This window comes from Lagopus muta, chromosome 14 (assembly GCF_023343835.1).
Source record: "Lagopus muta isolate bLagMut1 chromosome 14, bLagMut1 primary, whole genome shotgun sequence".
Taxonomy (NCBI): Eukaryota; Metazoa; Chordata; class Aves; order Galliformes; family Phasianidae; genus Lagopus; species Lagopus muta.
In genome coordinates, this window is record NC_064446.1 from 1514452 (window position 1) to 1528574 (window position 14123).

At 49.2% G+C, this 14123-nt stretch overlaps 1 protein-coding gene across 17 annotated transcripts in view; it reads left to right on the top strand.

Moving 5' to 3' along the window:
• Positions 1–14123, top strand: part of LOC125700302 (protocadherin gamma-C5-like) — a 193004-nt gene that overhangs the window by 79731 nt on the left and 99150 nt on the right. The window contains exon 2 of one of the 17 annotated variants that reach the window (XM_048960780.1): positions 6515–7852. The exons of 13 other annotated variants lie outside the window; for them this stretch is intronic. In XM_048960780.1, coding sequence (XP_048816737.1) covers positions 6515–7852 — 1338 coding nt within the window. Of the gene's footprint in view, positions 1–5791; positions 7853–14123 lie in introns of those variants that run through there. 3 more of the 17 variants (XM_048960786.1, XM_048960793.1, XM_048960777.1) reach the window with 3 other exon arrangements.

Sequence of the window (14123 nt, forward strand, 5' to 3'; positions counted from 1 at the left end):
CTGGTATCTTTCAAAGTCGGGAAGATCTGTTGAAATCACAGGACTGGGTGATGAAATGTCCATACGTACCTGGAATATTTTCATCTGTCAGGCCTTCAACACGCTTCTGTTTCCCTCAGAAGTCATTGGAGGAAAAAAATAAAAAAGCTCTTCCTGCGGTAACAGATGCTGACATGTTGCATTCTGGCATTGAGGTTATTTTGCTGGGAAAGCTGGAATCTGAATCTGGTACAGGAACAGGAAATAGTTGAGTCAGTGCGGCTTTGTCAGGGCAGTGGTTTCCTTTCATACCTGGTGCTGAGACTTGTATCGTGTGCATCGTTATGCAGGTTTCCCTGTCCTTAGAGACAATGACAGTCCCCTGAGAATATCGCTTCTGCTTGATAAAGTGCACGTAGAAGAGTGCTGTATGGATAGAATGGCTTGTAATTGCTGCATGCAATCTCAGTAATGGATTCCATTCTCCCTGTGACCTTGAGATGTGAAGCTCCTTCACAGTCATCTGTGCACACTGAGGCCGGCACTTCCAGGCTGGATGTGGTTCATATTTTCTGTGTGTGGATGGAAAAGCATGTATTGCATTTGGAAAAGCTTTCATTGAACTAGAGGGAATCTTTCCCTCTTTTGTAAATGTCTCAGTCACATGAAGACAGACTTTTTTCTCTGTAAGTGAGAAGGAAGCAGAAGATGAATGGAAATTGCATCCAGTGCCTCAGAAACCTGAGTGTCTGAATGACCCCTGAGAAGGGGCTTAACCTACAGTTCTGTTATTTCTTGTGCCTCCAAGAGTGAGCCAGCTTTGACTGCTGCCTTAAACTTTGCACTGATTGCAGATTTTAGTATCTTCCCAATCTGACATGTGTTTATTGCCTAGGGCGATGCAGCCCTGAAATGATACATTAATGATCCCATATATCATTTCTCCTTCCCTTTGAACTCTTTGCAAGCTTTCTGTGCACTAATCTGTTGAGGGAAGACCGTGCCATGGATGGGAGATGTTGAAGAAAAGGCCTGGCAGCTTCCAAAATAGGCCCATGGGCACCAACTTACAGTTTCCTAATTTCTGTATGTTTCCAACAGTGAGCTTGCTTTGGCTGCCATCTTACCCTTTGCATTGTTGGCAGAGTAGGAGGACATGCCAAGAGCACATGTTTTGGGTGTATCAGGTGAGGTGTTCTTGAAATGGAATGAGAATGACCCTATATATAACTTCTGCTTTCCATTGAAGCTTTTCACAACCTCTCTGCACGACGTTGAGGGTACAAATGTCCTTGTATCCACCCGTGACACATCTTTGCACATGTAGTGGAAAAATGGGCTGGGCTGCTGCTTCTTTGAAGCTGTTTGTTATCAACAAATATTGAAGACAATCAAAGGAGAATAATTTGGGAACATCGTGGGGATGCTGTGTGTGCAGAACTTGTGGAGGAAAGAGGATTGTTTGAATGCTGAGTTCCCAGGAATGGAGCCGACTCTGCGAGCAGGTAATTGGTATGGTAAGAGATACTTTGTGGGTTGATCACTTTGTCTCCATGTTGAATGACATTTGCTGACAGTGCAGCAGGAGATCTGAGCCGTGGCTGGTAAGTCTTTCACTTGTCAGATTGGCCTCCCTTGTTGTCCAAGTTTAATCTGGTACTCAGTGTGGAAGAGAGTCCTCGGCAGACTGGAATAGCTGGCTTAAATATTTCAGCAGTCAGGAAAAGGACTTGGATGTGCTGAAGTTTCTTTCAGCTGTCATTCAGTGACGTGCTGTTGCTAGGAGCTGACAGCCTGCTTCATGTTGGATGTATGCATGGTGCAAGAAGAGGTAGTGAGTGCAGAGCAAGGATGGTGAGTGGCTGGATTTGAATGTGAGCAGCAGGTGGGTCAGCAATGATGCTGTGTGGGCAATGGTTTGATTTCATAGTTGGTGTCAAGACCTGTAATATTTATGCACCATTTTTTTCCCAGTGTCATTATCTTGCATGGTAATGGTGATCCTCTGATGAGAAAAGTTGTGTCTTTACGTTGAGTAATGCATATCTGTAATGGCTTGTACATCTTGTGTGAAACTCCTTGTGTATCTAGATGTGACACTGTGATGTAGAGTTTGTTCATAACTGTACTTGTGTTTATAGGCCTTCTGCTGTGTGCCACGTTTCCCATTTTCTGAACATACTGTATGCCCTTGGAAATGATAAGGTAGCATTGCAGAAACTCCTGACCTTCTTTGAGCAAGTCCCAACAAACACATGATGGCAGGATGCTATGTGTGAGAAAACTGGGCCTGAGTGCCTCATAGTTTGCATTGTTGGAGTGTTATGGTTACAGTGACGTTGGACTTGATGATCTTGAAGGCCTTTTGGAACCTGAGCAATTCTGAATCTCTGATTCCGTGGTTTCCTGTCATAATTTGAAAAAGTTCCTGTACGAGCTGTATGTAATGTAAAGTTTCATATTTGTTGGAGCTGAGCAGGTGAGTTGGAATCTTTCTGAGAAGTGGTGAATGTTCCCTAAAATGAAATCCTGTACTGTGCAGTTGATGGGAAGAGTCTGGGGCCTTATCAGGAGCTTTAAAACTGATTGGATTCCAGATGTTGTGGGATTGAATTTTAGTATCCATGTTGATGACCATTATTTCTTCTTGAGGAGTTTCTCAGCTACATTTCTCTTTGATTATTTCCATGCACTGATGGACTGATGATAGAATTTCCTGGCCTTATATGCATGTGAATATTTGAATTTGAAAGAGCAGCAAAAATGGTGGAGTTTTTGTTTGTTTGTTTTTGTTTTTGTTTTTGTTCAGTGATGTGTTATATGTTCTTGAGGCTTGTTCATGTCAGCCAGAAGCTGTTTTTTTTGGGAGAGTCAGAGCTCGTGTAGATTGCCAGAGATGTGCAGGTAACTCTTTGCTCAGCTGCTTTTTAATTTCTCTGCTGCCAATGTAAAACTTAAAAGATTGCAAGGGCGATTGGAATTGTGGAAATGAGGGAGTCGTTTCCATGCTTGGAATGTGTAGAGCTGTCGAGGATAAAACTTGTGTCTATTTCTCTTTCAACACACTGCAGTGGCTGAAATGCTGCTGGTGCTGTGTGATGTAAGAGTAGGAATGTGGATGGTGCCCATGATGCTGACAGAGCCAGAGACTTGGGAGTGCTGTGTGTGACAGGCTGGCTTGGAGTTTGGAAAACTGTTGAGTTAAGAAGGCTCTGTGTGGCTTCTTGAAAGCAAACCTTCTTGTCTGAGTTTCCTTTCACACCTGGTGCCAATGCCTGCATCTATTTCTGCTATGATTGTGGTTTCTTTATCTTTAGAGGGAACGTTAGTTCCCCCAGAATCTCACTTTTGGCAAAAGTTGCCTATGTGGAACAGGCCTGAGAAGTGAAAGAGATATAATAGAGCTGGAGGCACTGACTTCTGTGATGCTGAAGGCAACAAAGTGCGGAAGAGTGTTGTGGGGAAAGATGATGCCTGCAAACACTGTTCCAGGGCCATACCAGGTGCCATGGGGTGCTGTGCTATTACACCTATATGTAAACCTGGATGTATGTCTCTATTGGGACAAGTTTCCTTCACACCAGGTGCCGTGCTGTTTTCTTTGGGTGTATGAGCAGGTATCTTGTAAGAAATTGAAGTGAACTGAAGGAAGGTCAGAGTTTTCAGCTGCTGCAGTCTCCCACTATGCTAATGTAATAGAGAGAGTTGGTGGGTGCAGAATCCAGCCACTGTTGCAATCCAGAGGTTGTAAAAGTCCATCCAGCGCTGCGCACATCCACAACATCTCAAAGGCCTGTGGCACTGCATCGACACGGGGAAGTGGAACAGACTTGCCTGCAGTGCTTGTGGCCTCCTCTTGTGGGTTGTTCTCATTTCTTGGAGGACTGGAGACACACAGTCTGCTGTCTCAGAGGACTCAGGGGAGCAGCTGGCTGCTCTTCTAATCCCATAAGTGGGAACTACATGGATTGAGACCTCGTCTTCCTGCTGTACTGGGGAATGTGCATGGGAGAGTCCCTTTATGGTGTGTTATGGATGCAGGGGAACGGCTGTTGACATTGTAAGAACAATGGAAACCACAAATGCATGTAGCACACTGCTGATGGTACAGGGCTGAAAGCTGAGGAAAGATTATCTGCAAAATGATGGAAAGAATAACCAATGGAGTACTTGGTGGAGAGGCTGCTTCTGCGAATGTGGGGTATTACTTGGAGGTATTTTCAGTTGGAATTCAAAAGAAGATGCTCCTTGGTTCATGTTAGAGATTGCCAAGACTACCAAACCCAAGAAGAACTCCTTGCTGTCTCCATGATCGTGATGACCTTGAAGAAGAAATAATTGTTTTGTCCCCTTCAGGAAGAGACTGCTTACAAAAAGCAAATGAAGATGGTGCTTGAACTGTCAGTGATTTCCAAGTGCTTCGGGAGGTGACTTCTTAAAGCAGATGCAGCTATGCCCTGCAGAACAGTCCCCCAGATGGGACAGCTGGAAGTTTGTTTCTTTACATCTAGAAGCAAGAATATCATGTAGAGCCAAGCTACTGGATGCGGGAAAAGGTTTTTGGAGAAAGTCTCGTGCTCATCTTTGCATGCTGAAGTATTAGCAGAAGATCATCAGGTACAGAACATGCCCATCACCTCTGATGCACTTGTGGCACGCTGGCTGCTTGAGAACACGTTCAAACTGGGCAGGAGGGCTTGTGTTCAATCCCCCCATTTACATGTTGGTCTCATCCCTTGGAGTCTGGAGCACAAAGCCTCCCTGTCAGAGGGCTGAAGGTGCGATTCTGGCTCCTATGGAATCATAGGGCTCCACGCTGCTCATAGGTTGGAAAAGACCTCTGAGGTCATTCATTCCTAGCACTCTCCTATCACCAATATTTTCCCCTCAACTGTTTGCCTCTCTTCAAGTTTCTTGAACACTGATGGTGACTCCACCCCCCCTCCCTGGGCAGCCCGTTCCAGCACGTGATTGCTTTCTTTAGCAAGTAGTATTTCCTAACATCTGACCTGAATCTCCTGTGGCACAACATGGGGCCTTTCCCTCCAGTCCTACTGCTTGTTATGTGGGAGAAGAGGCTGACTTCCACCTCACCACAGCCTCCCTTCAGGTAGTGTGAAGAGTTCCTTACAAAACACGATGTTTGTCCCACACAGTCTGTTCAGGATCTCATTGGAGGCAAAGGAAAGCTATTCTGTTTTTCAAATTTCTCTGAATTAGAATCCAAGTGAATGTGCTGTCAGTGTCCCCAGACACGTGGGCTCTCTCAAATGGACAGATGATGGTGTATGAATCAAGGAAGTAGATGGTATGCTTACTTAAGTATGAAGGAGAGCTACGGTTTGATTTGGAAACTCCATTTCCTGCTGTAGGTGGATATGTGCATGGCATGTGACATCGCTTTCCTGTGTGTCCTAGAGAGAATGCAATGGTTTTGTCGGGGCTGTTGACATTGAAACTATAGAAATGACAAATATTTGTAGACTTCATGGCACGCAGAGTGCTGGAAAGGTGAGGAACATTTCCTTCAGGAAAAACTGCAAGAACGGTCACTGGATTTCCCGATGCAGATAGTTCATCTGAAAAAAGAAAAAAACGAAAAAACAAAAACAAACAAGCAATCAAACAAGAAACCGCAGGAGAAAAGACTCAGAAGTCTTTAGAGAAGAAATAAAGCTTCTCTTTAATCGGTGTTAGAAATAACGAACTACAGGGGAATTCCGTCCTTTCCCTCTGACCAGACCCTCCCTTAACAATAGAAGAAATATGTTTTATCATTGAAGAGCGCAATGACTGGAGGAAGCGGAGTGCACAAAGCGTTATTTCCATGTTTCCGCGGCAGAGGCAGCGGCGTTGCTCGGTGGAGCCGTGCATGCAGTGCCGGGCGTGGGCTGCGGGCGCCGCTGTTCACCGCGGAGGAGAGGAAGGAGCGGAGCGCTGCAGGCAGCCCCGCCCGCTGCGGCCCGGCTCGCTCGCTCGCTCGCTGGCTGTGTCGGCGTCCGTGCGGCTGCGAGCGGCCGAGCGGTGCGGAGCGGTGCTGCAGCGAGGCGGAGGGGCGGCGGGAGCGGTCGGCAGCGGACGCCGAGCCGGAGCCGGAGGAGAAGGCGAGAGAGGATTGAAAGAAGAAGTCGGAGTGGGAGCGGCGCGTGAGCGGCGGTGGTTCGTTGTCGGCGGTTCCGTGCGGGAGATGTGCGCGGCGAGAGCAGGGCGGTGGTGCCGGAGTCAGCGGGCGCTGCTGTGGTGCGTGTTGGTGGCGGCGTGGGAGGCGGCGTGGGGGCAGCTGCGCTACTCGGTGCCCGAGGAGCTGCCGAAGGGCTCGTTCGTGGGCGACGTGGCCGCGGACCTGGCGCTGGAGCCGGCGGCGCTCGGCGGGCGTGGCGCCCGCGTGGTGTCCCAAGGCAGGACGCAGTATTTCGCTCTGCGTGCGAGCAGCGGCCACTTGGTGACGGCCGAGAGGATCGACAGGGAGCAGCTGTGCCGTTTGCAGGAGAAATGCGTGCTGCGCTGCGAGCTGATCGTGGAGGGCGAGATGAAGGTTTATGCAATCGAAGTGGAAATCACGGACATTAACGACAAAGCGCCCAGCTTCAAGAAGTTGGATCTGGAGGAGAAAATGAGCGAGATGACAGCCACGGGAACTCGATTTCCCTTACCTAAGGCTCACGACCCGGACGTGGGTGTGAATTCCCTGCAGAGCTACGCGCTGAGCGGCGACGAGCACTTCTCGCTGTCGGTGCAGGCGGGAGGCGACGGCGAGAAGCGTCCCGAGCTGGTGCTGGCGAAGGCGCTGGACCGGGAGGAGGCGGCGTTTCACGAGCTGCTGCTGAGGGCGAGCGACGGCGGCGATCCGTCGCGGACGGGCACGGCGCGCATCCGCGTGGCTGTGCTGGACGCCAACGACAACGCGCCCGCGTTCAGCCAGGCGGTGTACACGGTGCGAGTGGCCGAGGACGTGCCCGTGGGCTCCACGCTGCTCAGCGTCACCGCCACCGACCCCGACGACGGAACCAACGGAGACGTGAAGTATTCATTTCCAGAGATTTCAGATAAAGCTTCCAATATCTTCCATCTTGAGCCAAAATCGGGAGCGATTAAGTTGGTGAGGAACCTGGACTTCGAGGAAGCCCAGTCTTATGAACTGGAAGTACAGGCACGAGACGGAGGGGAACTTTTCGACACGGCGAAGGTGTCGATCTCGGTAACGGACGTGAACGACAACGCGCCCGAGATTTGGGTGCGTTCGGCGCTGAGCGAGATCTCGGAGGACGCGGCGCCGGGGACGGTGGTGGCGCTGGTGCACGTGCAGGACCGCGACTCGGGCGCGAACGGGGAGGTGCGGTGCAGCCTGGGCGAGAGCGTGCCGTTCCGCCTGGAGCGGGCGCTGGACGACTACTACAGCGTGGTGACGGCGCGGGAGCTGGACCGCGAGCGGGCGTCGGAGTACAACGTGACGGTGCGGGCGTCGGACGGCGGGTCGCCGTCGCTGCGGAGCGGCGCGGTGCTGGCGCTGCGGGTGCTGGACGTGAACGACAACGCGCCGGTGTTCGCGGAGGCGCGCTACAGCGCGCGTGTGTCGGAGAACAACGCGGAGGGCGCGCTGTTGCTGACGGTGCGCGCGTGGGACGCGGACTGGGGTCAGAACGCGCGCGTGCGCTACGGGCTGCGGGAGGGGCGTCTGCGGGGCGCGCCGCTGTCGTCGTACGTGTCGGTGCAGGCGGAGACGGGCGCGCTGTACGCGCTGCGCTCGTTCGACTACGAGGAGGTGCGCGAGGTGGAGCTGTGGGTGCGGGCGGAGGACGGCGGCTCGCCGCCGCTGAGCAGCAACGTGTCGGTGCGGCTGCTGATCGCGGACGAGAACGACAACGCGCCGCAGGTGCTGTACCCGCCGGCGGCGGCAGCGCCGGGTGCGGGTTTGGGCGCGTGGAGCTGGGCGGGCGTGGAGCTGGCGCCGCGTTGGGCGGAGCCCGGCGCGCTGGTGGCCAAGGTGGTGGCGGTGGACGCGGACGCGGGGCAGAACGCGTGGCTGTCGTACGAGCTGGCCAAGGCGACGGAGCCGGGGCTGTTCCGCGTGGGGCTGCACAGCGGCGAGGTGCGCACGGCGCGCTCGCCGCTGGCCCGCGACGCGTCCCGGCACAGCCTGGTGGTGGTGGTGAAGGACCGGGGCCGGCCGGCGCTGTCGGCCACGGCCACGCTGACGGTGGTGCTGGCCGAGAGCGTGGCCGAGCTGCTGTCGGAGCTGGGCAGCGCGGCAGCGCCGGCCGAGCCCGCGCTGGGCCTGACGCGCTGGCTGGTGCTGGCCGTGGCGGCCGTGTCGTGCCTCTTGGTCGCCTCGCTGCTGCTGCTGCTGGCGCTGCGCCTGCGGCGCCGGCGGCTTTCGCGGCCGCCCGCGGCGCCTTCGGCCGGCGGCGCGTGGCGCGGCGTGCCGGCCTCGCACTTCGTGGGCATCGACGGCGTCCGCGCCTTCCTGCGCTCCTACTCGCACGACGTGTCGCTCACGGCCGACTCGCGCAAGAGCCAGCCGCGCTGCGCGGGCGGCAGCTGCTGCGACACGCTCCCGGCCCGGCCGCCTTCGGACGAGGCCGCGCCGCCGCGCGGGGAAGACGCTGCCGCGCACCGCGCCGCCGAGCCCGACGCCCTCACGGTGAGTGCTGACACCGCGCCGCCTCCACACTCAGTCTTTCCCTCCTCACTTACTTGTTTCTTGTCGTGTTGCCTCTCTGCCGTATGGCTTTTCTCCTCCTTGCCTCAGGTTTCCTTTGTTTGAGTGGCTGTTGGCAGTACAAGTCTCCTCCAATCCCTGAAGTGAACTCTTTTTTACTCTTGAGTTTCCCAAAATGCACAGACTTTTTGTCGTTCCATCCCCAGTACCGCCAGAGGTTGTTTTTGTCTCTGCCTGAGGAACGCCTTAATGTTTAGTTGGAATTCAATATCAGTATACACTTTTCATTTCTAGCAGTGTGTTTGATCATCAGTATGTGTGCTGAATTGACTGTACAAATCTTCCTTTGGCTCTATCAGTTAGTGTGTTTTCACGATGAAACACCATCGTTATAGCTGGTAGTTTTTGCCAATTGGTTTGGTATTCTGCATGTGAATGGCTTGTGAGGAATGCAGAGGATGTGTTTTGCTGTTTCTTGGCCTTTTGTCAATGTTCTGATGACCTCATACAAATAGATCTGGGTGTATCTGTGCTATCACATTCTATGGCATCTGCAATAGTAAGGTTTTGTCACTTCAATGTTTAGTTTCATAATGTTTGGGCAGATGCAAGAGTGATGTCTCTGCAGTGACAATGCTGTTCATCACTTCGGTACATTCAATCTTTTTTCGTTGTTTCTTTTCAGTTCGTAATGACTGATCTCAGTGTAGTTAGTAACCTATTGAGGACTGGAATGTCACTGATGAATGACCAATGGGAGATCAGTTTCCATACCTGCCTTGAGTTTTTAAAGCTGTCAGGCTGTAAGTAGGATTTTATATACTTAGGTTTCTGTAAATTGTCACTGAGTGAAATGTGGCTGTTCATTATCAAGTTAGTGCCAGGTGCTGTTACAGTTGATGGTGGCAGTGAAGTCTGTGAATGTTGAGAAAGGAGAGTGAGAGACTGGTGTCAAACCTAGGAAAAAGGTAGTTGGAGGGGTGCTGAGATGAGTACGGTTTGATTTCAGAGCTGGTGCAAAGGTCTGTGCTGTTTACACAACAATCCTCATTTTGCAGTCTTTGGAGGCAGTGATGTTGTTTGTGGGACAATTCTTTAGAGCTGGAATGGCACACAGTGGCAGTATGAAAGCTCGTTTATCCGTCTCTAGTTTCCTGCATCCCTGTGATGTAGTTCTCTTTCATTGTGGTTTTCACGTGTTCATGCCTCGATGTCCTAGATGGCTGTGGTTCATGTTTTCCATTTCTGGCCAATGCTTTTACTTTGGGAAAAGCAATTATTACAGGAAATTCTTCGTTCCTTTGACTGGGTCTCAATCAGCTGTAGACAGAAGTTTCTCTGTGAATAAAAAGGAAGCAGAATATCTCAGAAGCATTAAGTTCTAAAAGAATCTCACAAAGAGAGGCTTCAACTTCTGGTTGCTTTATTTCTGTTTGCTTCCAACCATGGGTTTGCTTTGACTGCCACCTTACACTTTGGGTCGTTGGCAGGGCTGGATGACTTCCCCATAGCTCATGTGCTGGGTGTGTTGGGGAAGTTCTTGAAACAGAACGTTAATGACCCTGTATTTCATTTCTACTGAACATTTGAACTCCTTACAACTTATCTGCATGATAATATAGTGAAGGAAAAAATGTCCTTATATCCATCCCTGACATGATGTTGGTACACACGTTAGAGAAACAGGCTGGGCTACTGTTCCTTTGAAGCTGTTTGTTATGAACACATACTGAAAACAATCATAGGAGTATTATTTGGGAATGGTGTGAAGATGCTCTTTCTGAAGAGGTGCTGGAGGAGAAGGATTGTTTCACCTGTGACCACATAGAAATGGAGCAGAGTTTGCTGGAGTCTAATCAGTATGGCAGGAGTCACTTTGTGGATCCATCCTTTCACCTTCATGTTGAATAACATTTACCAAAATTCTAGAACAAGATCTGAAGAGTGGTAGGTCTTGTTTCACTTGTCAATTTTGCCTTTTTGTCTTATATGCGTACAGCTGTAAGGAAAAGGACTTGGATATGCTTGAGTTTGTTTGAACTGTCACTGAACGACATGCTCTTGCTAGGAGCCAAAATATTGCTTAAAGTTGGATAAATCCATGGTGCAAGTAAAGGCTGTGAATGCAACCAGGATGGTGAGTGGCTGGATTTGAATGGGAGCAGCAGTTGGGTCAGCTGTGTTGTTATGTGTTGTGTTTGACTTCATTGTTGCTGTCAAGACCTGTAGTATGTATGCACTATTTTATCCCAGTTTTGACATATTGCTTGGTAATGGTAACCATTTGATGACAAAATTTGTCTCTATATATTGGATGGTAATGCCTGTCTCTAATGGCTTCTGAATTTTGTGTGAAACCTCTCATGTATCTAGAAGTGACTTTGTGATGGAGAGTTCCTTAGTAGCTGTAATTCTGTTCATAGGGCTTTGTTCCCAGGGAGGCTGTGATCCACATTTCTCATTTTCTGGACGGAGCATATGCATTTGGACATGGAACAGCAGTGTTGCAGAAACTTCCTTGTGCAAGTCACACCAAACACAAGAGGACAGAATGTTTTGTTTGACAAAACTGAGACTGAATCCCTCATGGTTTGAGTTGTTAGAGTTAGGGTAGTCTGGTTACTTTGAGGGTGGGTGTGATAATTTTGAAGGCCTCTTCTGCCCTGAGCAATTGTATGATTCTATGGCTTCTTAAAATAATTTGTACAAGTTCTTGTGTTAACTCTTTTTCATTTAAGGTTTCGTATTCATAGGAGATGAGCAGGAGAGTTGGAAACTTTCTGAGAAGTGGTGAATTTTTCCTAAAATGAAATCCTCCACTGTGTTGTTTTAGTGGAAGAGTTCAGGGCCTTACCTGCACCTTAAAAACTATTCCAGGTGTTGTGGGATTGAATTTTAGCGTCCATGGAGAAGACCATCATTCCTTTTTGAGGTGTTTCTCAGCCACATTTTTCTTTGAATGCTTCCGTGTGATGCTTCACTGACGAAGCATTTCCTGGCCTTATGTCCATGTTGAATTGGGAGAAGTTGTAAAAGTGGTGTTGTATTTATTTTCTTTTTAGTAATGTGTTGTCTGTTCTTGTGCCACCAACTGGGAGTTTCAGAAGAGCCAGAGGTGGTGTGGAATGGCAGAGATGAATGGGAAACTCTTTGCTCTCTTCCTTTTTAATTTCTCTGCTGTAGACATAAAGCTGAAAAGATTGGAAGATCATTAGAATTGTGGAATGGAGGGAGTCGTTTCCATACTTTGATTGTGTAGAGCTGGAAAGGCTGAGACTTGGATATATTTCTGTTTCAAGACAATGTCAGGGAGTGAAATGCTCCTGGTGTTGTCTGACAGAAAGCAGGAATGTGGATGCTGTCCTGGTGCTGACCAGGTCAGAGGCTTCAGAGTGTGTTGAGTGTGAGCTTGGCTTAGAGTGTGAAAAATTGTTGGGTTAAGGAGGCTCTGTCTGGCCTCTTGAAAGCAAACCTTCTTGTCTTGATTTCCTTTCACATCTGGTAGCAGTGCCTGCAACGATTTCTGCTACGATCCTGGTTTCTTTGTCCTTAGAGTCAGCATTGGTTCCTGCAGTATCAAGTGATTGGTTAAAAGTGCATATGTAGAACAGGCCAGAGAAGGGAAAGAGATAGAATGCAGCTGTAGGCACTGACTTCTGTGATGCTGAAGTCCAAGAAGAGCATAAGAGTGTTGTGGGGGAAGATGTTCCCTGCAAACACTGATCTGGGGACATAGCAGGTTCCATATATTGCTGTCCAATTTCACCTGCATGTACATCTGGATACATGCCTCTGACGGGACAAGGCTTTCTTCACACCAAGTGCCATGGCGTTTTCTTCCTATCTATATGTAGATATCTTGATAGAAATTGAGGAGAAATGAAAGCAAGTCTGGAGTTTTCAACTATTCCAGTATCCAAGTGTGCAAACATTCAAGAGAGATCTGGTGACTGCTGACGGCCCAGAATGGCAGAAATTATTTCTGTGTCAGTTTTGTGTAGGTGCTCACTTGCACATATATCTTATATGTCCAAAGGCTGGAGATGATTGTTCTTGCAACACAGACATGGAGTTCACAGGCAGTACAAGAGCATCAAGTCTGCCCTTGAATCAGGAGGATTGATGGGTCAGCAGTGCTTATGGCTGTAACAAGTTTTGATTGCTAGTATTGTGTCCAGGCTTGTGCCGGTTTCACCTGGTCCCTTTCTTTCAACTTCATGACATTCAAGAATGACAGTCCCCTTTGTACAAGCCTTCAACTGGTACCGCTGGCTGTAAAATCATGACATATGAAGATGCAAGGTCGATATTCATTAACTTCTGAGTGCTCATTTTAAGGCAGAGCTGTGTCAATGAAACTACACACTACAGCAGATCATCGGGACCATCGGTTTCTTTGTAATTAGAATTGGAAACATTTGAAATGACTGAGCTACTTCTCTGCAAGAAGGAGTTTTGTAGAACACAGCCATGCTCCTCTACCCATGGTTGCAATTAGGAAGTAGCAAAAGGTCATTCAGCACTGCATACATTCTTGAAGTCTCAGAGCCCTGTGGCATGCTAATTACACAGGCAAACGGTGCAGACTTCTGTGCAGTGCTCAAGTACACTTCATGCTGGTTGTTCACAGTTCTTGGAAGACTGAAGGCCCAGAGCCTGCCATCCCAGAAGGCTCAGGAGAACTGCTGGCTCCATATCTAAGATTAAGAAGGAGAAACTGCACAGACTGGGAGCTCCTACTCATGATGCACTGGAGAATGTGAATGGGAGATTCTCTGTGCAGCGTGCCCTGGATACAGGGGAAGAGTTTTTGAAGGCTGCTGACATTGAAACAACACCAGAAACCACAAGTGAATGGAGTTCGTGGTGCAGAGGCTGATTCTGCAAAAATTAGATAATACTCAGAAGTATTTAGAGTTGGAATTAAAAGTACAGATTCTCCTTGTTACGTGTTAGAAATGACACCCAAGATTACCACATTTCCATATCCACGATCACGATGGCCTTGAAGAAAGAAGAAATTGTTTTGTCTCCTCTAAGAAGGGATTTGTTAACAAAAAGCAAACGAAGATCAGCTTAAACTGTCAGCTGGGTGTTTGTTTCTTTATATATAGATGCAGCAATACCATGTAGAGCCAAGCCTCTGCCTGGCAGGAAAAATGTTTCTGGAGAACACAGCCGTGCTCTTCTACCCACTGTGCAATCAAGTGGTAAGAGAAAATCATCAAGCACTGAATATTCCCATCACCTCTGCTCTACCAGTGGCACGCTGGCTACTCAGGAACTTGTTACAAACTGATGTGGAGAGCTTGTGGCCAATCGCAGCATTTATGGGGAGGGCTGAGGAGAGCTGCTGACTTCTGCACCATGATAGGGAGGAATGGTTTGGTATGGGAACTCCACGTTCTGGTATGAGCCCGGTACATTAAATCCATTCCCTGTGTGAGACGAAGAAGTGTGGTAGTTTCCTAACGGCAGTTGTCAT